This window comes from Dipodomys merriami, unplaced genomic scaffold (genome assembly GCF_024711535.1).
Source record: "Dipodomys merriami isolate MVZ:Mamm:240054 unplaced genomic scaffold, mDipMer1.0.p SCAF_13, whole genome shotgun sequence".
NCBI classification, from domain to species: Eukaryota; Metazoa; Chordata; class Mammalia; order Rodentia; family Heteromyidae; genus Dipodomys; species Dipodomys merriami.
In genome coordinates, this window is record NW_027202604.1 from 40,965,568 (window position 1) to 40,991,725 (window position 26,158).

General features: G+C 62.5%; 1 protein-coding gene across 1 annotated transcript; it reads right to left on the reverse strand.

The window, feature by feature from the left end:
- Nucleotides 1–1,368: 1,368 nt before the first annotated feature.
- On the reverse strand, nt 1,369–19,986 carry LOC138824859 (urocanate hydratase). The gene is made up of 20 exons (XM_070019255.1): nt 19,843–19,986; nt 18,068–18,198; nt 17,218–17,311; nt 16,634–16,693; nt 16,240–16,368; nt 16,075–16,136; nt 15,677–15,743; nt 15,450–15,593; nt 14,004–14,092; nt 13,131–13,193; nt 12,674–12,853; nt 12,122–12,219; nt 10,967–11,039; nt 10,150–10,271; nt 8,611–8,681; nt 5,764–5,862; nt 4,419–4,518; nt 3,911–3,992; nt 2,900–2,999; nt 1,369–1,904 (listed from the first exon to the last, which is right to left on the reverse strand). Exons 1-20 carry the CDS (start codon nt 19,966–19,968, stop codon nt 1,764–1,766), a joined length of 2,031 nt encoding a protein of 676 aa, XP_069875356.1. The 5' UTR covers nt 19,969–19,986; the 3' UTR covers nt 1,369–1,763.
- Between the last annotated feature and the right edge of the window lie 6,172 nt (nt 19,987–26,158).

The following is a 26,158-nucleotide window of genomic DNA, read 5'->3' on the forward strand; positions in this document are numbered from 1 at the left end:
GGGGCCGGGGGGAAACGGGCTGCTCGGAGTGGCCGTGGCCGCGGGGACGAGTGGCTGGGTTGGAGGGCGGGGCGGGGCTGGAGGCGGGGCCGCGCGGCGGGGGCGGGGCCGCGCGCACTTCCGCGCGCAGATCGCGAGCTTGGCTCTGGAGCCCGGCTGCCAGCGTGGAAAGCGGGCTCGTCTCTCTCCGCGTCCCACTTTTGCTTCCGGCCGGGCTAGCGGACTGCGATGGCCTAGTGCTTGGTCTGGAGAGGACCGGCGTTCACACAGCGGGCGAGTGCGTGGCGGGGGCCGTGAGGCCGAGCCCCGCCGGGATTCCGGCGTCCCCGGGCCTGACGTCAGGCCGGCCGGGTCCCCTGCAGCCCGCCAGCTGCCCTGGCCCCCGGCCTTCGCGCCCGCCCCGCTCCCGGGTGGGATCCGGACTCCCTCCACCCCGTCTGCACGCGCGTCCCGCCCGCCCTGCCCCTCCGCCTGCGGGGGAGCCCGGGCCCCCGTCACGAGGGGAAGCAGCCAGGGGCTAAAGGGAACTGATGTGTGAAGTCCCTGGACACCCCGACGGGTGGCGGTGCTGGGGGTGGCGCTCAGTGGGGGTAGTGTTCAGTGGGGGATTAGCGTTTACTGGGGGTACCATTCAGTGGGGGGTGGCACTTAGTGGGGGGTGGCGCTCAGTGGGCGGTGGCGTTTGGTGGGGACAGTTTCCCCTCGGGAAGGGGAAGGTCTGGCGCGGGTCCTGGGGACGACGCAGCCTGTGCATTTGTCCACTGCCGCTGGAGAGTGGTCACGGTGGACAACTTCATGTTGTGTTTTTTACCACGACGATCTTGGAGGGCGATGTGGACAGTCCCCCTCAGAGGTAGAGGTTCTGAGTGGTGGGGTGCTCCCTGGAGCCTCCTGTGGCCCCTGGTAAGGATGAAGACCCACAGTCCTCTCTCGGTGGGGACTCCGGTATTAACTCTTGTACAGATTAGGAAACTGAGGCCCAGAGCCCGTGCCCCCAGGCACCCTGGCCAGCAGGGTTGGGAGAACACGAAGGACTGTCTGGCTCCACACTTACTTTCTAACTTAGAAAAATCTTTAAGCAAGAAACACATTGGGATTCCAAAAGGAAGGTTCTGGCCCCTATGCCTGGAAGAGAGCTCCCAAAAGGCAGCCGCATCTCCAACGGGAGGAGATGGGAAGTGGAGGAGGGGCAGTGGCCGGTCCCTGGCCCCTGGTGTGCCTGCCTTCCCTTTGCTTCTGCTTGCTGTGCCAGGCACTGAGTCCCAGAGGCCGCCCAGCCTCCACTGGAACGTGCGGTTTCTCCTCATGACTGCCTCAGGTGTTTTGTTATGATAGCGCAGAGCTGACCAGTACAGCCACCCCACTCTATTGTTGGGCTCCAAATGTTTTATTCGAGGCTTCCAGTCTCACTAAGAGAGACTAAAATCTGCAAACGGGGTCACAGGTCGCTCAGGACAGGAAAGCAGTAGCCCCCCTGGCACTGCACCCCCCTTCAGCCCCCAGCCCCTCCCTCTCCTCGCTCAGGCCTGGCTCCACGTGAGGTCGAGGCTCCCCCTGGATTGGGCCCTGCTGTAGCAAGTCCTCTGCATGGCTGGCTGGAGACCTCGGCCCTGCACAGAGCGGGCTAGCAGTGCACCCTGTCCAGGCACTCTGAGGGCCATGGAAATGTGTGTGTAGAGGCCAGAGGTGTGCTGTGGCTAGCAGGCTGAGGATGGCTGAGGGGAGAGGGGCAAGGAGGAGGGCGAGGAGAACCCCGCTTCCTCTCAGGGCTGCAGGGCCCGCTGGAGCAGGCGCTCATCGGCCACCTGGTGCGGGAGAGTCACCACCAAACCGCTGTTCTCCCTCATGGTCTGACAGATAATGTCATAGGCCTTTGAGTTCCCAGACCAGCAGCGCCGGGCCACCTGGGGGAGGGGGAGTGCAGCGGCTGGGGTCAGTACCACCACGGGTTTCACCCCAGACTCCCTGTCCTCTGCCCTCGGGCACAGGGGCCTCCTCTCTGTGTGCCCATCCTTTCTCAACCTTCCCTGATGCAACCTGTTCTTGATCTAGAACTGGCCACTGACCCCTTCATAATCTCCACTGATGACCCAGCCTCCATCTGGGCTCCTGGCTAGGAACTGGGGTCACCTGAAGCCCTTCCCTCTCTGCCCTCAAGAATCAACCTTCAAAATGCCTCTCTGGCCTGTCCCTCCCCATCCCTCCCCTCCATCTAGTCCTTCTAGATGGTGGTCTTGGCACCTCACCCCTGCTGCCCTTCTCCATGCCTTCTCCATCTCAGCAGCATCTCGGACCCTTCTAGAACCAAAGCCCAGCGCAGTTCCCTGACTCCCAGCCTCTGTGGGAGGCTCTGCGGCTGGGGTAGGGGCCTGGCCAGAGTCCCATCCAGTCTCACGCTCACCACAGTCCCCACCCAGCGTCACACCGCCTGCACTGGCCCCCGGCTCCACGTCCCTCCTGTTTACCCCTGCCTGACCTGTGACCTCTGGCTGAGCTGCCCATGCTATTATCCTAGAGGATACCCCAGGATGCTGCCCACAGCCTGGTTGCGGGTGCTTTCCCACAGGCCTCTGGTGGGGAGGGCTGGGGTGCCCTCGGTGGTGGAGCCCACCTGGCATCCCCCCAAAACAGCAGGACAGACAAGCCTTAAAAGTGAGACCCAGCGGACCATGGAGAACCCCGTGGAGAACCAGAAAGAGCAGCGCTGGGCAAGGGTGGGGGGAGGGGCTGGGGCCAGACTCGGGGGTTGCCACGTAGGGACAGCAGGAGGCCCAAAGGAGTCTGGAACCTACTGGGCGTGACTCGGGTGGGGGAGGGTGTGGAACCGCGGCCCAGGGCTGCCGTGAACAGGGACGGCCATGGAGGCTCAGCAGGAGCTGGAGCCGCCCTGGCGACTTACGCCATTGGAGACGTCCCAGCTGAGCATCATCCGGGCTTTCTCCTCGGCCTCAGGGGTCCCGTCCAGCACCAGGCCAAATCCCCCGTTGATCACCTCACCCCTGTACGAGGCAGACGGGATCCCAGGTCATCACACCTTTCCCCTACCACATACCCCGTGTGGTGGTGGCCTGGGGAGGCATCCAAGAGGGGCAGCCATGTCACACCGGCCTCTGCGGCCCGCAGCTCGCGTACCGGGGTGCATGGGCCTGGGGGGGTGGGAGCCTCCCAGCTCCAGCCCGAGGCCCGCACCAGGCTCCCTTCCCACCGCACTGTCTCTAAGGCCACCCAGTCCGGTTGCTTCTCCTCCTGACGTTGCCTGGGTGACCCATGTCCTGCTCGTCCCTCCCTTCTACTTGGTCCTTCCTACTACCTGACCTGTTTTCAGTGTTGCTCATTTTGTAATCAGTGCATTTCTGAGTGCCGCTGGCTCTCCAGCTGGCGTCCGGTCCGCGTGCTGTCTTTTCCTTCCTCTCTGAGCAGATGGGACTGGAGCCCCAGGGACATCCTTGCTAGCCTGCTTTCTGCACTTGCCCTGGCCCTTCTCCGTGAGTTGGGGCCTCATCCCCGCCGGGGCCTGTCTCGATCGGTGATCGGTTATGCTGCGTCCGGCCTGGGCCCCTGCTCAGGGTTCTGCCTTCGGGGACGTTCTGTCAGCACTGCGGGGGGCCCTCAGCCTCTGGCTCCTCCCTGGGGGAACTGCTCCACCCCGAACCTCACCTCGAATGTGCGCCTGGACTCCTGTCTCTGACCTCACAGGCCTGTCCAGCTCTCCCGCTTCGGGTCCTGTCTGGACCATCCGTAGGGCTGGTTCTCGCCAGGAGGCCAGAGAGCCCTGCGCCCGGAGACTCCCGCACCCCTCCCTCCAGCCCTCCTGCCAGTGGGCTAGCTGCCATGGCCCCAGGCCCGGCCCTGCCCCCACGGAATCCCTAAGACTTCCTCCCCAGCCCGGCGCACCCTGGCAGCTCCTTACCAGCCCACACCTCCTCCGTTGTGAAGCGCCACCCAGGTGGCTCCCCGACAGGCATCTCCCACGAAGTTCTGCACAGCCATGTCTGCAGAGACAGGAGCCCACTACCCATAGTTTCCTGTGCCGGGCGGGCCCGGCACCACACTGCTCAGGACAGTGCAGCAGCCTGCGGAGGGGGGCAGGGCCTGGAGACTCCAGAGACGGGGACAGAAACAGACAGGAAACTCCAGAAACAGCAATGGTGTGTGTTAGAGAAACCCAGGCTGGAGCAGGGGAGCCGGCAGCCGTCCACAGCCCATCACCTCTTCCCCTGGTGAACTCTTCCACGCAGGGCACCAGCTAAGAGCACCCACAGGCAGAAGAGCGAAAGAGTGAGGCAGGCTGTGGTTCTGGGAGCTGCAGGAAGCCAGACACCACTTCCCTAAGCCTCGCAGGCAGGGATGATTGAAAAGGAAAGGTTCTGCTTGACTCCATTAGAGAACCCAGGTCCCAGCATGGCTGCTCTCCTCACCTGCGCAGAAGGCAGAGCCGTCGTGGATGTTGGAGGTCTCCCGGAAGGGGCTGTCGGTGCCGCTCACGTCGTGATGGTCGCGGCTCAGGACGACCGGCGCCTGCAGGTGGGGCAGTGTCCGTCAGCCGGCGTCCACCCGGGCTGCCCAGCAGGGGCGGGGCGCAAGGGGCCTGCTTCAGGAGCCAGGAAGACTCTGCTCTTGAAAACAGACCCCTCCCGAAGAAACAGCCACTTCTGCTGTCCCCCGGAGCTACGAACACTCCCTTGAGCCCGCCAGTGCCGGTGCGCTGCGCCAGTGCCGGTGCGCTGTGCCCTGTCCACGCCCCGCCTCCACACCCCTCATCCCAACAGCACGGCTACCACACCCCTTCCAACCACGAAAACTGACACACAGCAAGGCTGGGGACTTGATCTGCAGCACACAGCTTGTTAACAGGCAAGCAGAGATGTAACCCCACACACGCTGTACCAGAACTGGGCTTCTCGCTGGCCCCCGAGCCTGTGTGGTGAGAGCAGGGGCTGGCAGAGAGCCCAGGGAGGGGGAAGGCTGGTGGGCATGGCTGTGTGGCCTGGGGCCCCTCTCTGGGCCTTGGTCATTGCCTTTTTGTGTTGAGAGTCTCTGAGGACAGAGACATCACGTGGGAGAAGCAGACACGCTGAGTCTGACAGTGAACGTTGTAGGTGCTTCTGAACAGAGAGGTGGCAGCTAGTGAGCGCGGTGTGGCCCGAGCCTCTGAGACGGAAGGGCAGGGTGGCTGTGCCTGGCAGGCCACGCAGGGTCCCGTGCCCCTCAGTAGCAGGGAAGTGTGCCATAGATTGGAAAGGTAACTAAAAAGATCTGGGTGACATGGCTTTGTAGAGACACCGCATTTCATCCTCATACCCACGCACTGAGGTTCTAATACAATCCTCTCACAGATAGGGAAACTGAGGCTTGGAGCAGATAGCTGACCTGCCCAAAGTTACTGAGAAAGCAACATTGGTACCCCTTACTATGACCCACACTCAGAGACTGGGGGTGAGGAGTTCACTGCCAGCCCCTCCCCGCCTCCTTCCCTTCCTTCTCTCAGGGCTGCTGTCCCCCCTCACTTCCCAAGCAGGGGCTGGGTCCCAGCCTGGCTCATCTCTGAGTCCCTCTGCCCATCTGCTCCACAGAGGCTGAGGCTCTTCTGTTTCCCTGAGGCCGGGGGCACCCAGGGGAAGGCAAAGGCTCCCTGGACACCAGGTTACTGAGGCCAGGGAGGGTGGGCTGGTTGATAGGGCAGAGGCTCAGGTGGGGGGCCTCAGGGCCAGGCCTGGGTGATGAGCAGCAGCTGGGGAGAGGCCACAGGCAAGGACACGTCACCTTGATCGCCCCACTGGCGATGGCCTGGTTAATGGCCACAGCAATGGCCACACGGCCCTTCTGGTCTGAGTACAGGATCCTGGCCTGGGAGCCCACCACCTGCGGAAGGAAGGGGGGCTGTTGGTGATGTGGGGGTGTTACGCAGGGGGCCCCAAGGCCCTGTGTGCGACCTGATGGCCAGTCCAGTTGTGTAGCCGTGCAACATGGCTGAGACACTGATAACAAAGACAGGCATGGGGTCTGAGTCACGTTAGCGAGAGTTCTGCCCCGCCTCCTTGTGGGGACCACAGCGGGAGCTTCTGCCCAGCCCAGCTGCGACACAGAAGGTGGGGCGCGGTGCTGCTGGAGGACTCCAGCGGGCCAACCACACAGGCCTGGGGTGCAGGACAGAGGACGTTCCCAAGGCTCTTCCAGGAGAACCCCTAGGAAGAGGGTCCTGGGGGCCACAGGCTGGTCTGTGTGGACCAGAGCGGGTACTGTGTGTGGACCACACTGGCCGTCTGTGGGCTGGACATGCAGCACACCCCAGCCTCCAGACTTGCCAGTTGCCACACAGCTGGCCTCCTCTGTCCATGTGTTTCAATTGCAGGCCTACTTCGTTCGCACCTGTGGCAACACGTCTTTTTTTGGGTAATCCACAGGTGTAAAATCACTGCTGCTGGGCTGCTCAAATTCCCTGGGTCCAAGCTGGGCGCTGGTGGCTCATGCCTGTCATCCTAACTACTCAGGAGGCTGAGATCTGAGGATCGAGGTTCAAAGCCAGCCTGGGCAGGAAAGTCCATGAGACTCTTATCTCCAATAAACCACTCAAAAACTGGAAGTAGTGCTGTGGCTCAAGTGGTAGAGCGCTCGCCTTGAGCTGAAGACAAGCGCAAGGACAGTGCCCAGGCCCAGAGTTCAAGCCCCACGACCAACAACAACAACAAAAAAATTCCCTGGGTCCAGACTAGAAAAGTGCTGATATAAAATTGCTAGATTTAAGCTGGGTGTCGTGGGCTGTGGCTCAAGTGGTAGAGCACTAGCCTTGAACACAAAGAGGCTCAGAGAGACAGCGCCCAAGCCCTGAATTCAAGCCCCAGGACTGGGTAAAAGAAAAAAAAATGGCCAAGTTTATCTGGGTGCTGTGGCTCACGTCTGTGATCCTAGCTACTCAGGAGGCTGAGATCTTCAGTATCTTGTTCCCAAGCCAGACTAGGGAGAAATGCTTACAAGATTCCATGTCCAAAACAAGTACAGAAAGCAGGGCAGGAGAGGTGTGGCTAAAGTGGTAGAGCACCAGTCAAGCCAAGTTCAAGGTACTGACTTCAAACCCCAGTAACTACCACCCACTTACTGCCTCAGAGCTCACCTCCTCTTCCTCCTCCCCCCTCCTCTTCACTGGAGATTGAACTGAAGGTCTCACACAGGCAAGGCAAGCACTCTAACATTGGACCCCCCCTCCCTCCACCCTTCCGATTGCATTTTGCTCCTGAGACAGGCCTTGCTGACGTCCCCTCCCACCACACCCTCTGGAGAGGCTGGGACTGCAGGCCTGCACCATCAAGCACAGTTTCCCAGTTGTTTCTTTTTTGGTAAAATGTAGATTACATAGAACCGATCATCTTGGCCGTTTTCAGTGCCCAGCTTGATGGCATTTAATAAGTTCATAATACAGTGCAACTGTCTAACCATCACTTCTAGAACTTTTTTTTTTGGGGGGGGGGTCCAGTCGTGGGGCCTGAACTCTGGGCCTAGGCGCTGTCCCTCAGCTCTTCAGCTCAAGGCTAGCGCTCTACCACTTGAGCCACAGCGCCACTTCTGGCTTTTTTCTTTTTGCTTATTTGGTGCTGAGGAATTGAACCCAGGGCCTCTGGCATGCAAGGCAAGCGCTCTACCACTGAGCCACCTTCCCAGCTTCTAGAACTTTTTAATCTTCCCTGAACTGACATTCTGTCTGCAGGTCTCCTCCTGCAGCTCGTCAGCCCTGTGAGCGCACGCGTGCTCACGCTGCTGCTCTAGGGAACCACTTGTCCTTTCCGCCGGCCCATTGCCCTGGGCAACAGCAGGCCTCCCAGGCCCCTTCCTTGTTAAGGCCAAACAGCAGTGGGCCCTAAACAAGACCACGTCTGGTATACCCCTCTGCAGAGACCACTCTGGCCGTTCCATTCACATGGACATTGGATTGTTTTGCATGTTAGCTGTGGTGAACGCTGCTGATAAAAACACGTGCACAACGTGCGTGTTGGAGATCTCACTCCCTGTTCACAGAGCTGAAAACCCTAGTGGGTGTATGATCTTCCCTGCCTTTTTCTTTGGTGCCAGTCCTAGAGCTTGAACTCAGGGCCTGGGCATCATCCCTGAGCTGCTTTTCTTTTGCTCAAGGCTAGCACTCTACCACTTGGGCCACAGCTCCACTTCCAGATTTTGGGCAATTCACTGGAGATAAGAGTCTCATGGACTTTCCTGCCCAGGCTGGCTTTGAACTACGATTCTCAGATCTCAGCCTCCTGTGGCTAGGATGACAGGCGTGAGCCACTGGCACCGGCTCATGGGTTCTGTCTGTGACTTTGGAGGACCCCTGCACTGTCGTGCACAGCCGGAGCCCCTGCCAGCTGTCCGGGCTCGGGCTTCTCCAGGCTGCCCCGTTCAGGGCAGGGCGGACTCCTTTCTCCAGCTCTTGGGGAGGTGACAGTGCCTCTCCTAGATGGCCGGCTGGGGGTGCCATCAAGTCACACAGTCCAGGTCTGCAGCCCTCAGGACACGATGCCCAGAGGCCCCGAAGCAGAACGGCACCCCCAGGCCGGCTGGGGAGAGCCCCCAGCCCTGTGTGCTGCCTCCCAGACCCGCCCACCCAGGCCCCGCCCTCACCAGCTGGTGCTTGGCGGCCTCTTGGATCCAGCGGATGTTGTCCAGGTACTGCAGCTTCACAGACTCCTTCACTGCAGGCAGAAGGAAGAGAGAGCCTCGGGCATCCGCTCCCGAGGGGCTGCTGGAGCCAGGCTCGGGGCCCACCCCACCCACCTTCCCACCAAGGTCCCTAGCTCCGGAAGGCAGCATACTGATGGCAGGGATTACTGCGTGGACCACTGCCTGATACCTTTCCCCCGTGCATGCCAGACATGGTACAAGGAGCTCCGACAGCAGTTGGCCATGAGGAAATGGGGGTGGTGGGGAAACGGAACCAAAAGCTCCCAAGAAGGTGATGGTCAGGGTGAGTCCTAATTCTGAGGTGCAGGCTCCACAGAGCTGTATGGGAACAGCGCTGGGCAGCGGGCACAGCCAGTGCGATGGCCCTGAGGTGGGAATAAGCTTGATCCATCTGAGGGTGAGGGACAGGGTGGCAGCATGGCGGGAGGAGCCTGCAGGAGCCAGCTCTGAGAACAGACCGGTAACTTACTAGAAGTCACGTGAGTCAGTGGCTAGCACTGCGATTGCTAAAACCATCCTTCAATAAACTTACACCTAAAAACTTCCTGCTTCTCCGTGCCTGTGGCTTCGCTGCCCTTGGCTGAATCTACGCTCCCGAGGTTACCTCAGCCTCATGGAGCCACCTCGGAATGGCTGCTCCAACAGCATGAATCCCGGGCCCCAGGCCCATCACAGCCCAAGGGCAGCTGTGCTGGGAACACCCAGGCTGCGGTCACTGGCAGGTGTGACTGCTGGACACTGGGCACTGGCACGGCCCCACAGGAGCCTGGGAAGTGTGGGTACCTAGAAGCCTTGAGGGGGCCTGCGTGGGGCAGCTCGGTTGGAAGTGCTGCTGACAGGCATGAAACAAGGCCGGTGTTCTGGCGCCCCCAGGGGCTGGGGGCAGGGCAGGCCAGAGAAGGCTGCAGTGGGTCAAGGGCTGCCCAGCCAGCCCTGGCTGGCTGTGACCGCTAAGCCGCCTGAGCCCCAGGCTCCCTGGCTTCAGTCACCTCCAGAGGCTCCTGGAGTTTGGATCTGAAATGTTCCCAGAAGAACTGAGTGCTGGGAATTGGAGGTGGTGGCAGCCTTGAGAGGCAGAGTCTAATGAAAGGCAGGGAGGGCCTGGGGGGGCTCTCCACGGGGGGTCGGGACCCTGCCCTTCCTCTCCCTTGCCAGCCACTCGCTCTACCCCAGACTTGCGCCGTGATGCACAGGCATGTCATCGGCCCACTACAGACGGAAGCCTTGAAACTCCTCAGCCAAAGGGAGGGTGGAAAGCTGACTGGCAAGGTGGCTGCCTGCCCTGACTAGCAACCTCAAGAGCCGTGTGAGGCAGGGCGTGGACAGGGCTTCCCTGGCTCAGGACCCTCGAGCAGAATCTTGCTGGCTGCCTTTGTGTCTCACTCACAAATGCCGGCGGGGCCTGGGGTCCTGGCAGAATTTGCACTGGCTGCAAGCTGCCCTGCAGGGGGGACCCCGGGAGCCCGCCGTCCACCTTACCTCCACCCGCGATGACCCTCTCCAGCACAGAAGTGGCCAGCCGGTCGGTGACGGCCAGGTCTTGGGGGTCCCCCGATGTGCACACCCAGCGGAAAGGCCCGAACCCCCGGGAGAATATGTCCCTGTGGGGACAGGCTGCTCAGCTGGGCTGCTAGGCCACAGCTCCCGCCTGGGGCTGGAACGGCGCGGGGTCCGCCCTCAGAAGGAACGGGGCAGTTTCTGGGGCCCCTCAGCTCTCCCTGTCCCCCTGCAGGAGCAGGCAGCGGGGACAGGGACAAGAAGACATCTTGTCAACTGCTGTCACTTCAAGATGAACAGTCGACCTGCCCGGGTGGCCGGTGAAGGAGGCTTGCTTTCCAGGCAGTCCAGCTTGGGTGATGCGGCAACCAGGAACAGAAGGACTCGGCCACCCGGGCCTCCCAGGGGCCTCCCAGCTTCTACGCCCGGGCCTGGCTGGGCGCATGCCTCAGGCCCGCCCCCCGCAGCGTTCTCTCCCCAGGGAGCCCAGCTGCCTGCGCCCTGGGCCCGAATCCGCCTCGACCCCGGCAGCTGTGAGCAGGTGCGCTGTGACCTCCTCGCCACCTCCCCGCTTGGGTCCCCTCTGCGCCCAATCGGCCTGCACCCAAGGCTGGTCTCGCGGCCCCGCCCCCGCCGCAGGGCACGTCGGGTAATCAGGCGCGAGGTGCCGCCCGAGGCCTGCGCTGCTCTCTGGGGACGCGGCCTGTCCCCGCTGCGCCCCGCGCCCCTCGCTCCGGGCCTTCGAGGATCCGGGCACGTGGCTCTGCGGCGGGCCGGTGCTTGAGGCCGCCCCACTCACCCCATGATGTGCTGGACGTAGGACGGGTAGCGGAACTCCATCTTGCCGGCGCCCTTCTTCTCCACGTCCGCTCCTGCGCGGAATCGCGGGGCTGAGCCGGCGGAGGCTGGGCGGGCCGCGGGGCCTTTGGAGCACGAAGCCCCGGGCACGGCCTGCCGTCGCCGGGCGGGCGCCCCGGAGAGGCTGGGGAGGGCCCGGGACCCGGGCCGACGCGCCGTGCCAGCCCGGCGAGGGGACGCCGCCCGCTCAGCCCGGAGAGTCCCACCCCGGGATCGCGCCGCCCACTACAGCACGGGGAAGCCGAGGCCGAGAGCCCGGCGCCCAGGCCCCACCCTCTGCGAGACCCCTGGCTGAGCTGCCAGATGAAGCCGCAGGAGGGCAGCCGCCAAGCCTGCACCCGTCCCCAGTCCCGAGCACCCCCAGTCCTGAGCACCCCCGCCCCCTCCCCAGTCCAGAGCCCCCCCACCCCCTCCCCAGTCCTGAGCACCCCCACTCCCCCACCCCCTCCCCAGTCCAGAGCCCCCCACCCCCTCCCCAGTCCTGAGCACCCCCACTCCCCCACCCCCTCCCCAGTCCCGAGCCCCCGCCCCCTCCCCAGTCCAGAGCCCCCCCACCCCAGTCCAGAGCCCCCCTGCCCCCTCCCCAGTCCAGAGGGCCCGCCCCCTCCCCAGTCCCGAGCACCCCGCCCCTGCCCCAGTCCAGAGGCCCCCCGCCCCTGCCCCAGTCCAGAGGCCCCCCGCCCCTCCCCAGTCCAGAGCCCCCCCACCCCCTCCCCAGTCCAGAGCCCCCCGCCCCCTCCCCAGTCCAGAGCCCCCCACCCCCTCCCCAGTCCAGAGGCCCCCCACCCCCTCCCCAGTCCTGAGCACCCCCACTCCCCCGCCCCCTCCCCAGTCCAGAGCCCCCGCCCCCTCCCCAGTCCTGAGCACCCCCACTCCCCCGCCCCCTCCCCAGTCCAGAGCCCCCGCCCCCTCCCCAGTCCAGAGCCCCCCACCCCCTCCCCAGTCCTGAGCACCCCCACTCCCCCACCCCCTCCCCAGTCCCGAGCCCCCGCCCCCTCCCCAGTCCAGAGCCCCCCCACCCCCTCCCCAGTCCAGAGCCCCCCTGCCCCCTCCCCAGTCCAGAGCCCTCCCCGCCCCCACCCCAGCCCCCCCTCACCTGCTCTCTGTGCCTCCAAGAGGAAGGCATTGCCATAGTCCCAAAAGAAGAACTTCTCCCTGGCCAGCCTGTTGATGGCGTCCACGTGCCTCCTCAGGCTGCGGGACGGCGTCCGGTCAGCTCAGCTGGGCCTCACGGCTGCTCCATCCAGGCCAGAAAGCCGTGCCAGGCCCGCTGTGCCCTGTGCCCTACCCGCGTGCCTGGAACGGCCCTGCCACGGTCATCTGTGTAACCGTGTGTGCCCTCCATGGCCGGTCACCTGCTTGCTGAGTCAGCCAACTGCAGGTCAGCACCCGCGCCTCCCTAGCACTGACAGCAGGCTGAGGATTTTGGTGACTCCTGTCCACTGGGCCCCCCCCCACCCCAGGAACCTCGGCTCAGTGATGACGAGCCCCCCCCCGCCCCTCCACACAGCCAGCCTTGTGAGAACCAGGTGCCAGGCCACCCAGGCCCCGTGGCCACCCCAAGGCCGAGCCCAGGCCCTGCGGCTGCCCTGAGGCCCTGCAGCCCACCCCAGGGCCCTCGCCCACCCCGGGCCCTCGCCCGCCCCACCTCTCCTGCACCAGGCGCTTGAAGGCAGCCGGGTTGGAGGCCATGAGGCTCTGGGCCTCTGAGAAGCTGAGCTGCACGGGGTAGTAGCCGCCGTTGAACGGGTTGTGACAGGACGTCTGGTCTGACCCCAGATCCACCAGCAGCTCCCCGGTCGTGTCCAGTTCATGGACCAGCCGCTCCCTGGGGGCAGCAGCAAGACGCTCAGCGCAGGGCAGGCCGAGAGCCGGGGGTGCCGGCTCCTGGTGGTCGGCGCCCATTTTCCCACCCTTGGGCCCGCTTTCCCGTGGACGGGGCCTGTGTGGCACGGTAGGCCTTGCAGGATGCCAGCCGTCCACAGTGGGATAGAACCAGGCTTGGGGCTTGCGTCTTGGGAGATCCGGGCTGGCGCTGAGAACTCTGCTTTGGGAATCTGCCTACATGGGGGTCCCCAAGACCACCAACCCCCACCACCACCTACCAGAGATCCACTACGTTGCCATGGTAGCCAAGGCTGAGAACCTCCTTGTTTTTTCTTGCTACCCTAGAAGGACATGGGAACAAAACAGATGGCCATCACGTGTCCACAGCCGCCTGCACCGGCTGCCCCCACCACGCCCGGGCAGTGCAACGCTGGCAAACCAACAGATTCTGGAGCCCAAGAGGGGCTGTGGGTGAGCATGGGGCCCGCCAGCTGCCATAGTGTGCCCAGGACGCAGAAGAGGAGACACTCGCATGGAATAGTCTAGCTGGGACTCCGTGGTGGGGCCGGTCGCCCCTCTCCAGGGGATCGGGGAATTGCAGCCATGGCTGCTGCGAGTGGAACTGGGCCTCCGGAGGGCTCCCTGGGGGCAGGGGCTCCGGAGGGCTCCCAGAAGGCCAACAGTATTTGGGAAAATAGAAAGGCAGGAAACGCGAGCACTTTTGCCGCACAGAAGGTGGGAGGAAGCGCGGCCTTGCAGGGACAGCATCGCACCGTGGGGAGTAGGCCGTGCACTGGCGGCCCCTGGGCTGAGAAGGCACACCCCTGCGGCCGACCTTCCCAGACAGGTGAGCAGGTGGACACGGCCACAGTGGGAAACAGGTCACACACGCTTCCCTAAACTGTGGCCAGCAAGACACGGGCCCCAACCCACCAGAGCCACCAAAGGAGCAAACGCCACAGCCTCCCGCACGCCAGCAGTAATGGTGAGAAACGGAACTCAGAAAGCCAGCTCCTGTGGCCAGCTCCCCGGCAAAGCCGCCTCGCGCACGGGAGTGTGCCCGCCTGCAGCCAGTGTCAGGTCCTGGACAGTCCCGCTCCCTGCCCCTTCCCACGCAGGCGTGACTGCTCCGAGCAGAGCGGGCGCTGTACCTGAGCCTGGCAATGCAGTGGTCCAGGCTGTCCGTCACTTCCATCAGCCAGCCTTGCTGGTGGCGTTTTACAAGCGCAGCTTTGTCAACCTGGGCCAGGAGACATAAGGCCGCCTGTCACCCATTTCACCGCCACGGAGACCACAGAGACCACCGCACTGCGGGCAGTCCCAGCAGGCGCTGCAGGACGCCTGGGCCACCCCCTGGCCATCCGTTCAGGGTGACACTGCGCTCAGCCCCCGGAGATGAATCACCTTCAAACAGTCACCTGCCCGTGACTCCCCTCCCCCCCTTTGTGGACAGGACCTCTGTCTGACCCACGACTGACCAATGAGCACGGGTTTCTGAGACACAACTTCCCAGCGGAAGTAATCCTAGCTGACACTTCCCTTCTCACTTTTTTTCCTGACTTGAATGTGGAAGAGTTGCTGGAGCTAAGCAGCTGTTTTGTATCCATGAGGAGAATCTAGAGATGTTGCCCCTGATAGTACTGAGCTTCAGAACCAACATCATCACTGCTGGTGAAACAAGAAAAAGAAAGTGCTATGGACAGAAGCTGCTGTGTTACCCCGTGTTAAATCTCAGCGCAGGCTCTCTGATCCTGTGGAGAACTACTATGATGATGATGAATGGGACCTGCTGTGTTACCCCATGCTAAATCTCAGCGCAGGCTCTCTGGCCATGTGGAGCACCATTAATATCATTATTATTACAGGACAGGAGTTTGGAGTCAGGGCCTGGTGCTTGCTAGACGAGCACTCTAGCACTCGGGCCTCATCTCCGGTCCCTTCGTGATCTTCTGTGGGTCTTTCCTGTTGTCCGCAGCCCAGTCAGTGCTGTGCGGGATGTAATGAGCGTCACTGGACGCCACGCCTCACCATTCCCTACTCTCCTTCCCCTTCCTCCCCGGTCACCCACCGTTGTCGTGAGTGCCAGAGCCCTGGGGTGGCCTCCGCCGCTGGCCTGCCTCCCGCTCCTGACTGAGCTGTTCACACTCCATCCCCACCCGGACCCCGGTCTGGAGGGGCCCAGGGAAGCAGTGTCCATGAGCAGACACTCGTGGCTGTGTGGATGCTGGGTCAAGGGCCCTGAGCAGGGAGGTCAAGGGGCACGGAGCAGGGAGGTCAAGGGGCACGGAGCAGGGAGGTCAAGGGGCACGGAGCAGGGAGGTCAAGGGGCACAGAGCAGGGAGGTCAAGGGGCACAGAGCAGGGAGGTCAAGGGGCATGGAGCAGGTGGAAGTCTGTGCTGGCAGGGCCTGGGGTCTACCCAGTGAGGGGGGCAAGGCTTTGTGGAAGGCCCTGAGAGAAGGGAAGGGAGGGGTGTGAGCAACTCCAGGAGGGAGGGAGGGAGGGAGGGAGGGAAGGAAAGACAGGGAAAGGAGGGAGGGAGGGAGGGGAGGAAAGAAAGTGAAGGGAGGGAGGGAGGGAGGGAGGCCTCCCGCTCACCTCTGCTATCACCCCGATGCAGCCCACAATGACAGCCGCTTTGGCTTGCGCGCCACTCATTCCGCCAAGGCCGGAGGTGACGAAGACCTTGCCAGCCAAGTCCTCCACCCCCAGGTACCGACGCCCGGCGTTCAGCACTGTGAGCTGAGACGGGGAGGCCAGGGCTCAAGTTCAGCTTGCACGCTCACCTCGCAGGCCCACCCCACTTCTGGGGGCCCCTCTCTCACCACGGTGCCGTGGACGATCCCCTGGGGGCCGATGTAGCAGTAGCTGCCCGCCGTCATCTGCCCGTACCTGAGCACAGTGAGGGCTGAGCGGTGCCAGGCCTGGCTGCCCCACACGACCTCCCCACTACCCAAGAGAACCCAGGGGTTCACCTGTGACTATGTCTGAGCTAGCTCATCATGCAATCTCGGAAGAAATACAGAACCCCGATTTTATGTTCTTTTGCATACATGTCCGTAACACGTACTACAGGAAACCTCTAGAACACGTAAGGAAGACATGGCCGTGCTATGTCTGCAGTGGCCTGTTTTTGGAGGACTGTGTAAGAGTGCGGAGCTGAGGGCGGCAGGCGTGGTGATGGATGGAAGGCCGCGCTAGCCAGCCGCACGCAGCAACTTACATGGTGACGCCCAGGGCAAAGAGCTTCTCGTATTCTGTCCTGGAGGAGTAGTTGGGAATGACCTGGGAAAGGAACAGACAATGGGGGCCCAGAGACAGCGTCCTCCCTCCTCCCCCCTCCTGCAGCCCAGCCCCCACCCAGGCGGCATTGCCCCCCCACACCTACCATGCCGTTGGTGATGACCAGCCTCGGGGCGCCAGGGCTGCTGGGGAAGAGGCCCAGTGGGTGTCCACTGTACATGACCAGGGTTTGTTCCTCTGTCATCTTCGACAAGTAGGACATGGTGAGCCAGAACTGCAGGGAGGCACCGCGCAGGGCCATGTAAGTGTCAGGGGCACTCAGGGACTCCCAGACCACCGAGGGCCCGTGGCACTCAGGGACTCCCAGACCACCCAGGGCCCATGGCCCGGCCCCTCGGGTCACCTGTCCCCCCGGGGCTCCCGGAGTGGAGTCTTCAGTTATAGCTGAGATGCCCCCAACAGCTCCATGCCCCAGGGGCAGAGCGGGGAACTCCAGGCCTCCCCAGGCCGGGGAGGAGTGGGATCCCAGGTGCACATACCTGAGCCCAGTTGCTGAACACCTGCCCGTTTCCTCCATAGGTCACGAGTTCCTGTGGAAACTGGGGGAGATGTGGGTCTGAGATGGGGCGGGGCGGGGGCGGGGCAGTGCACTGGGCGGGGCCTATCCTCTAGCCGCACCAGACGGGCAGGAGTGGGGCTAGGAGGAGCCGCTGTGGGAACTCAGTGTGGGATCCATGGCATCCAATATGGCAGTCTTGGGCCATGGGGGGCCTTGGAGTGATGCTCCTATGTGAAAGACACTGCAATTTCAGAGACTTAGTATGAAAAGAATATAACACACTTTGCCAGCGATACTTTATTAAGTGTTAAAACAACAGAAGGCTTGGGACCTATTGGGATAAATGAAACATAGTAACTGTTTCTTTTTGTTCTTTCTTTCGCTCTTGTAAATTGGAGTTACAGAGGCATTTACAGCCCTGGCTTTGAGACTCTGGGGAGCTAGGAGAAGGGCTGGGACCGCCCTGGGTTAACCTCGTAGCCTCGGGAGGATCTCTAATTACACGAAATGCTTTAAAGCCTTACCTATGTGTCCTGTGCTGTCTCTACTGGGCAGTGCTGTTACCTGGGCCACAGCGGGGTCCAAGTTGTTCATGATCATGTGCATGATGGCGGCCGCGGCCTTGGTCCGGCAGGGGTACTGGTTGAGGGGGTAGGCCCTGCAAGAGCCAGAGGAGGGCCGGCACCAGGCGTGAGCAAGCGAGGCACCCGCTCCTTCCTGCCTGGCCACGGCCGAGTCTGTGAGAGCCGGCACACAGCCCTCCCTCGGGGCCCCGCCTGGGGGTGCGCATGCGTGAGTGTGAGGCGTGCCCCCGTGGGGTCTGTCCCCCAGGGCCGCCCCTCTGCCCTGGGTGATCTGAGTTCCCACAACCCACCCTATCCAACCTCCTCCCGTCTTAACCAGAACTCTGAGGGAGAAAGCCGCAGGAGCTGACGCCCCAGGCAGTGTCCTACGTTCCTCCATTCACTCATCCAACACTGCTGGGCACCGGAGGTGCTCCGAGCAGGAGCTGAGGAGAGCGAGGGGCGTGGCCAGCTCTGGCCGGCGGGACCCGGCTCCCGGGACGCCCCAGCGCAGGCTCCAGCCTCCGCAGAGCCGTGGGCTGGCATTCCCGGGCGAGGCCAGCCCGCCACGTCCTGTGGAGGCTGCTGTGCCGGGCTGAGACGCCGCCCCTCCCGCCCCGCTGCCCGGCCTCCGGCCATGGGCAAGACCCCGCTTCCCAACAGGGTTTGTACGCAGTTGGCTCCCCCGTTGCCCAGGATGAGGGGCCGGCCAGGGCGGCTCAGCTGACAGGTCCCCATCTCCTGGTCAGGACAGGGGTGCAGGCAGCTCCAGCCACCCAGCCCCTCTCCTCACCCACCAGGACCTCCCGTCCCGTGTGGCCCTGGCTGTGACCCCCGCAGCCCCGACTCACTTCATCTCCATGCTGGGGCAGAGCCGGTACATGTAGATGTGCCCGTACAGGCGCAGCTCCTGGGCGAACTCGGGGGCCAGCAGCTCCTGGGCGCCAGGGGGGAAGTAGCGCAGGGCATTCCGCAGCGCCAGCTGGGGGGAGGGGGGCGAGTGGGTGGTGGGAGGCAGCGGCCCAGGCGCCACGCAGGGCCTGACAGCCCCCATGATGGGTCTGAAATCTGTCGGTGTGCTCAGAGACCTCCTGGCTCTCATCAGCCCGCGCCCCGCACCACCCCTCCGCGGGGAGCCTTCCTTCATCCCTGCCACCTCCTTCCACAGAGGCCGGCCAGCTCCTCTCTCTTCTGGCTCATCATTGGCCCAAGCCTGCCCAGGGACCAAGTCGCTTGTCCCCAAGGAAGGACTGGATGGCGCAGGGGCTTCAGGGCCGGGGCAGGTTGGGCAGGGGAGGTGCAGATGCCTAGGATGGTGGGTAGAGTGTGGCGCGCACGTTCCACCTGCCTGGTGCCCAGCTTGGGAAGTGATACGGCCTGGGGCAACACCCACCACCCCGCCGGTGCGGGAGTCACAACAGTGCCCCACCACATCCCCATCTGAACCACAAGGTGCCCCACAGCCCGTCCGAGGCCCTGGAACCCGGAGGCTGGCCCCTCCCAGGGGGCTTCCCGGAGGGGATGCAGGAAGCATCTCCAGCCCGCTTTTCCTGGATCACGCAGTGGGCCCAAGTCCCCTTTGTCATGTAGGGGTCCTTGTTAAGAGGAAGGCAGCAGGGAGCCGGAGAGACATGAGGTGCTAGGCCCAGTCCGGCGTGGGGCTGCGTCAGCGTGAAGATGCTGAATTTCTGGCTCTGAAGACAGGAGAGCTGGGGAAGTAGGCGGCTGTCCAGAGCTTGCTTGGTGCACTCGCAGGCTCTGCCTGACTCCCTTTCCCCCTGCAGGCTGGGCCCAGGCGCCCGGGAGGCTCAGCCGCAGTGAGATGACGCTTAGAGGAGCGTGAGGCATGCCGCCTCTCACAATGGCCACCTGCTCCAACCTGGCTCTGCCCGCGTCCCTGCTCTCCAGGGAGTCTCTCAACCATCACCGAAATGTGCGGTGCATGTTAGTTTTCATCTTTGTTGTTGTTGTTGTTGGTTGTGGGGCCTGAACTTTGGGCCTGGGTGCTACCTTCAGCTCTTCAGCTCAAGGTGAGCGCTCTACCACTTGAGCCACAGAGCCACTTCCCATTTTCTGGTGGTTCATTGGAGATAAGAGTCTCACAGACTTTCCTGCCTGGGCTGGGTTTGAATCTCAATCCCCAGATCTCAGCCTCCTGAGTCGCTAAGATGACTCATTCTTCATCTTTACAAGGTAATTTCCTTATTTGTGGAAAGGCATGGCAACAGGTAGATAAAGAGCACAGAAGGGAACATTCGAGACACTCTGAGCAGTTTGTATTGGCTAGGAAGTCGGGGCGGCTGATGGTCCCTCCCGGCCACAGGGTCTGGGGCCAGGCCAAGTGCACATTTACCCGTCTGGGTGGCAGCCACTTCACACCCCGCCTGCTCCTCCCACAGTGCCACCAGGTACGGGCCGGTGACCTTGATCCCATGTCCTCAGCTGTCCATGGGGACCACAGCTCCAAACCCCAGGGCTGCCCTGGCTGGCCCCTAAGGATGACCAGCCTGGCATGGCGTGGACGTGGGCGCCCCTGCTCTGAGTTCCTGGAGGCAGGGGGCGCAGGAAGGAGGCCGCCCACCCAGACCACCCCAAGAGCTGGGGAAGACCAGGACGGATGCATTACCTGTTCCTCCTCAGGGCTGAGCCCGGGGGTCCTGACTGGGGCGTGGGGCACCCCAGGCCGGCGGCCCCGGTTCTCGGGGAGGGGCTGCAGGGGCAGGCCAGAGCACAGCTCTTGGAGGCTGGACATCTCTCTCTGTAGATTCGGAGGCAGAGACCAGCGGTGCGGGGGCGCTGGCAGCCAACAGGGTGGGACCAGCGGGGCCCACCCCAGCCCCTCCCCCAGCCCCTTATTGGGCCCAGGAAGGGCACAGGGGCGGGTCTTCCCACCCCGGATGGCTGGCAGCCAGGTGTCCTGACCTGGGGAAGGGCAGCCCGGGCTGGGGAGATGGCTGCATGGGCCTCCCGTGCCCTTCAAATGGGGTGGCCTTGAGGGACTTCCTCTTTGGGGGGCAGGTGGGCTCTGAGGCCGGGGTTCGCTCTGGCAGTCTCGATGGGGGGTTACACCAGCCGGCAGGACTGGAACGTGTGTCCCGGTGGCCCTGAACAGGCAGGACCTCTCCCCTAGCCAGTGTCCTGTGAAGGCCTCTTCCCTGCCCATGAGGGTGGTGCGCTGGCGGGGGCCTGTGGGGAGCCCTCCTCACAGACCCAGGCCAAGCCGGTCTCGCTCCCGCCAGGAATCCCAGGGCCCCCGCAGCCGCCCCAGCCTGCGCTGCTCGGCTCCTGGCCAGCCCGGCAGCCTTTGCCCGTCCAGCCGCAGGCGGGGGTGGGGGTGGGGGCAGCCAGTGGCGGGTGCAGGGGCAGTGACCCCGCACAGGGACTGGGCCGGAAGGTGAAGTGCTCGCCCTTCCCAGTGCAGTGCCAGGGGGGCCCCCTTCCCGTCAGCCCCGAGGTGCTGGGGGGGTCCCCCCTTCCCATCAGCCCCAAGGTGCTGGGGGCCCCCTTCCCATCAGCCCCGAGGTGCTGGGGGGGTCCCCCTACCCATCAGCCCCAAGGTGCTGGGGGCCCCCTTCCCATCAGCCCCGAGGTGCTGGGGGCCCCCTTCCCATCAGCCCCGAGGTGCTGGGGGCCCCCCCTTCCCATCAGCCCCGAGGTGCTGGGGTCCCCCCTTCCATCAGCCCCAAGGTGCTGGGGGGTCTCACTCCTTCCCATCAGCCCCGAGGTACTGGGGGGCCCCCTTCCCATCAGCCCCAAGGTGCTGGGGGCCCCTTCCCATCAGCCCACTTCACAAGCCTCGGATGACACCAGTGCAGAGCTCTGGGCACAGGTGGGCTCTGTGGGGTGGGAGGGGCGGGGCCTTGTTCCAGGAGGTGGCCTCACCCCTTCCCACCCCTCACCCCTGCCCTGGCCTTTGACTGCCACCTATCTTCTTTCTAACAGTTCTGTAAATGTAAGTGAAATGGTATCCTGGGTGCTGAGCTGTTCATTAGCAGATTAATGGAACCCGAGGAGGCAGAAGTGCAGGCCACAGCTATTGTGGTGTGTGTGTGTGTGTGTGTGTGCGTGTGCGTGTGCGCACTCGTGTGTGTGTAAGAGCAACTCTCCTCTCACACTGGGGGCTGTGGTACCCCGCGGGGTGCTGCTTGGAAGGGCAGTCAGCAGAATCGCCTGCATTTCCGCTGCTCCTCCAGCCGCCGGGCTCTGGGGCACAGCTGACGGCGCCTCCTGGCACTCGGCCCAGCTGGGAGCAGACAGAGGCGGCAAGTCCTTCTGCAGCCCTCTGACCGGCCTCCTCCTTGGCCTAAGGACTCTCTAGTGGCCAGCAGCAGACGTTGCTGTTCCAAAGAGCCTGCTCTTCCACGGAGAGGCCGGGCTGAGAGGCCTGGAGAACTGTCCGGCCTGCCCCGCCTGCCCTGCCTGCCGCAGAAGCAGCCCTGGGCCAGGGCTGGGTGGATAACCCCAGGCTCCCTGAGTTCAAGGACCCGGCCCCTGTGGGGGAGGGGCCGGTGCTGGCCTAAGCCTCCTCCCCTGTGGGGGAGGGGCAGCCTGGGGTCCCCGCTTAATGGGGGTTCTCCCCAGGCCTCCTCAAGGGGAGGACTCCCCTTCCCCGTCCCTTCCTCTCCCCCCTCAAAGAGCGAGGAGAGCCGTAATTTGATCCATCAGAAACCAGAAAACTTTCTGTAAGTTCTCCTAGTTTCTTTTTCTTGGCAGTGTTGGAGTTTGAACTGAGGACCTTGTGTACATGCTAGGCACTTCAGCCATATCACAACCCTCTTTGCTTGCATGTCTTGAACAGGGTCTCATGTTTACGACTAGGCCAGCCTGGATCACCATCCTCTTATTTATGCTTCCTGCATAACCGGGATGACAGGTATATGCAATGCCACCTTGCCAAGCTGTTATTGTTTGAGATGGGGTTTTTTCCCTAGGCTGGTCTTGAACCATGGATCTTCCTGATCTCTGAACCCTTAGTAGCTATGTTATAGGCATGAACCATTGTGTTTGGCTGAACTTTCCTAATTAAGAACTGTTTACAACAAAGTAAAAAATGTAATATTGTTCAGAAGATTTATAGGCAATATTTATATCAACCGTGACGCTGTATTACAGTTTTCTAACATGTCCCTATTGGGGAAACTAGACAAAGGGTATATGGGCTTTCTCTGTATGATTCTTACATGAATCTAGTTGTCCTCAAATAAATTGTTTAATTAGCAAACAAGCCCACATTGCAGGGGCTCTCACAGAGGCCAAAGGTCCCCCACTCAGCTGGCCTCACGGCCAACTTCCTGTGGAGAGAGAGATCTAGCCACAGGCAAGTTCTGGGGGGCTGGGCCTCCTGTCCGTCTCTTACCCCTTCCCTCTCATCCACCCCAGGTCTCCTGCGTGTGGTTGGAAAACATGTCCTCGCGTCTTGGGCACATCTCCAGGGCATTTCTGGAACCAACACAACACGGTCCCAGGCCAGTCAGATATGGCGGCACAGCCCACCCCCGAGGCCTGTGCCTGAGGCTCCGAGGACATCGGCCTCCCACAGCAGCGTGAGCGGTCTGCGCGTGGGCATCCCACGCCAGCTTCCTCACCGAGCCCCGGGCGAGACGCCTGCAGCCACCTCCCTCCCCAGGTCCTGACCCACAGAGCCGAGAGCACAATGCACATGGTTTTGTTCAGCGACTCAGCAATACCACTAGTCACGTCCGTGCCCTCAGGCCTTTGCCATGGTGGCTCCTGGGCCGGAACCGTGTGTTCCCCAGAGAGCAGCGGCCTCCTCTCCCTCTGCACTCCGAGGTCACCTCCATCCTGCAGCGCCCCCCATCCCTTGAACACACTTTCTCCCTCCATGGTGACATGACACACGCTATGTAGCTTTGACTCCTGTTGCCTTTGCCTCAGCTAGAACCCCAGCCCCTGGGGCAAGGATGGAGTCAGCCTTGTTTGCCCTCCTGGAGCTTCTGGAGCTCCGAGCTCCATGCAAAGCAGGTGTTGGGTCAGCTGGCAAACAAATGGATGTGAGTCCCTGCAAGAGGGTAGAGAATCATCTCAACTAGCTACTGAGGCTCTGGGCTATAGTTAGGCATCACACATCCTACCCCAACCCCGAGACTTTCCTGGTGGGTCTCCAGGGACTCTGTCTCCAGGGCTATCAGTGGAAGAGACTGGGCTGAAATGCTGTTTGCAATTCTGGTCACCAAGTGGCAGCCTAGAAGGCCAAGACACAGAAAAGTAAGGGACTGAGCTGGCTCAGGAATGCGGGTCTGGGGAGACTTGGGGTAGCCAGAGGATGCAGATGGCAGCCCCTGGCCAGGCTGGGGGCAGCCCAGGTCCTGCCCCCACCGCGAGAGAACTGCTGCGGCCAGGCAGGCAGTCTTAAAGGCAGATGACTATGATTTGCTTAGTATTTTCCCTCAAATACATTTTTAAAACTCTTTTTTTTTGTGCTAATACTGTCCTTGAGCTTTTTTGTTCAAGGCTAGAACTCTACTACTTGAGCCACAGCTCCACTTCTGACTTTTTTGGTGTTTCATTGGAGATAGGAGTCTCATGGACTTTACTGTCTGGGCTTTGAACTAGGTCCTCCTGAGTAGCTGTAATCTCTAGGGTTACAGGTGTGAGCCACTGGTGTCAGCAAAACACATCTTTCAAAACATAGTTGTGTACTAGGAAGAAATTGTGAGATAAAATTAGTTTCATCAGGCAGTAACTATAAAATGAATTACTGATATCCTCGAGCTCCAGACTGTTGCAAACATCCTGTGGGTTATTTAATCACCACACTGTGAGGTTTAGGGTTACCCCACCTCACAGAGGACTGGGTGTAGGGGGTTAGGCGACTCTCAACCTCATACAGCAGGTAGGGGGCACTGGCAGGGTTTGGTGGCCACATTTTCCAAGAGCAGTTAAAAAAAGAGCTCAGAGCAATACCTTACATCACACACTCACTGCTAAGTGCTGGTTCAAACCCACAGCCCTGTGTACTTGTAGGGTCCCAAATGACTAACTTCTGGGCTGGGGCCTAGCTGGCTGTGCTTATGCTTTTGCTGTTGATGATGGTGATGGTGGCTCACTGACACTCAACCACCACACCAGACCCCAATCCTTCCTTTATGTTCCAAAGCCTGGTCTCTACTCTCACTGTCCCTTGCTCCTCTCCTCCATGGTCTTCTGTAAGTCCTGAGTGCCTGCCTGGTGCCCGCAGCTGCGGCTGAGATGAGGCCACAGCAGGTCTGGTGCTCAGAGGTCCCGCCTGAGACCCCTCTCCCGTGTGAGCTGGGATTTGGGCAGGATGCTGAGGCTGCAGGGTGGACCTGCGTCCCAAGCTTAGGCTGCGGTGGGAATCCAGGAGTTTGTACAGGGGTTGCTGCCTGGGTTCCTGGTCTCCCCAGAGAAGGCGTTGGGCCCCCAGACTTAAGGCAGTCAAAAGACACCGGGAGGTGTCCGCTCCGTTCTGTTCCGGTGGCCAGAGACAGTGCTCCTTGGCCTCGGGTGGAAGCAAATTCCAGGGGGTGGACCCTCACCCGAGAGGGGCCCCGACCTGGTCTCCACCCAGCGAGCGGGGCTCTGCCAGCTGGGGCATGGTGTGAGAAGCAGGTGCACCCACGCCCGCCCCCGCTGCTGGCAGGGCTTGGCTGGCTTCTCCCTGGGCACCGGGGCAGGGAGCGCAGTGGAAAACGTCCAATCCCTGTGACTATTCATGGAAGCTGTTATCGTAGACACCCTATTTAGTGTTCATTTCTCCTTTAAAGAAGCTGAGCTGTGAGGGCAGCGATTTGTGCCCTCACTGACAGCAGTTAGACCTTTCCTGCTGCCTCCAGCGGAGGACTGAGGCCCGGCGTCCCCACCGGTGTATGCCCTCACCGCGGCCCGGCCTCCCCGAACCTCCAGAGACCCCGAGGAGGCTGCGCGGCAACCACAGCTGCTCGCTGCAGAGCGCAGCTCGGGCTCTGGAAGGCACCGTCCCAGCCGCGGCTCTGCTCTGCCCTTTCCAGCACCACCCACCGCAGGCCGCCCGGAGGACCCGGCCGCCATTGCCACCCCGGCCAGAGGGGGCGCACTTCCCCTGGGGCGAGGAAGGTCCAGCAGAGGACCTGTGATTGGTGCAGCCACAGCTCTTCATTTGCATGGAGGGCTGCTGTGATTGGTGCAGACACAGCACTTCATTTACATGGAAGTCTGCTGTGATTGGTGCAGACACCCTTGCCACGCCCTCCTGGTGGTGTAGGCGGGTTAAAAGGCTTCTCTTGCCCACTTCAGGTGGTAACAGAGGTGGGGGAAGTGGCCGGGTGGAGGTGGCAGCTCAAGTTTTAGATGATTCTCCAGGATAGAGATGGCGGGAGAGGGAGGCAGAGCCGAGGAGGGTGGAGAGATAAGAAAGGTCCTAAAGAGCCAGAGCTGGGGTGCCTGGGCCTGGCTGGGGCTCCGGGGATGCTGCCCAGCAGCCGTCCCGCGGGGTCGGAGCCCAGCGGGGCTGAGGGGCTCGGGGGCGGCGACGGCCTGCGTCTGCCCTGCTCAGAAGTCCAACACGGCTCCGGTGATTTGCCAAGCTGCTGTGGCTGAAGCCCCGAGCGCCGGACCGCCACCCCGAGGGCCTGTCGGGCTGCTGCAGCCTGGAGCGGCCCCGGCCCTCGGGGTGCGCAGAGCCTCTGGGTCGCAGTCCTGACTTGGGGCCTTGGGTGCTGCCTAGGGACCAGGGCTTCGAGGCTGGAAGCGCTTCTAGCTACTCAGGATTCTCTTCTGAGCAGGACCCCAGCCAGGGGTAACAGGAGGGGCCGGTGGGCCAACCTCTGGGTCCCTTGCCCTTCGTCCTCTGCGCTGGGGGCCCGAGCAAGGCAGGTGGGGGCGTGGCCTGTGGCGGGGGCGGGGCCTCGGGGCGGGGCCTGGCCCGGCACCCCTGCTGGCCCAGGCCCGGTGCGCCCTTCCCGCCCGCGGCTCGCAGGAGCAGC

What these genes read in the sequence shown, in the direction of transcription:
- LOC138824859 (XM_070019255.1), bottom strand. Translation starts at nt 19,968, where the DNA reads ATGTCCAGCCTCCAAGAGCTGTGCTCTGGCCTGCCCCTGCAGCCCCTC. An exon ending in GGATCGTCCACGGCACCGTG is followed by an intron (nt 15,594 to 15,676) that starts GTGAGAGAGGGG and finishes TCCCCGTCTCAG; the next exon opens with CTCACAGTGCTGAACGCCGG. An exon ending in AGGCCGCCAAGCACCAGCTG is followed by an intron (nt 5,863 to 8,610) that starts GTGAGGGCGGGG and finishes TTCCTTCCGCAG; the next exon opens with GTGGTGGGCTCCCAGGCCAG.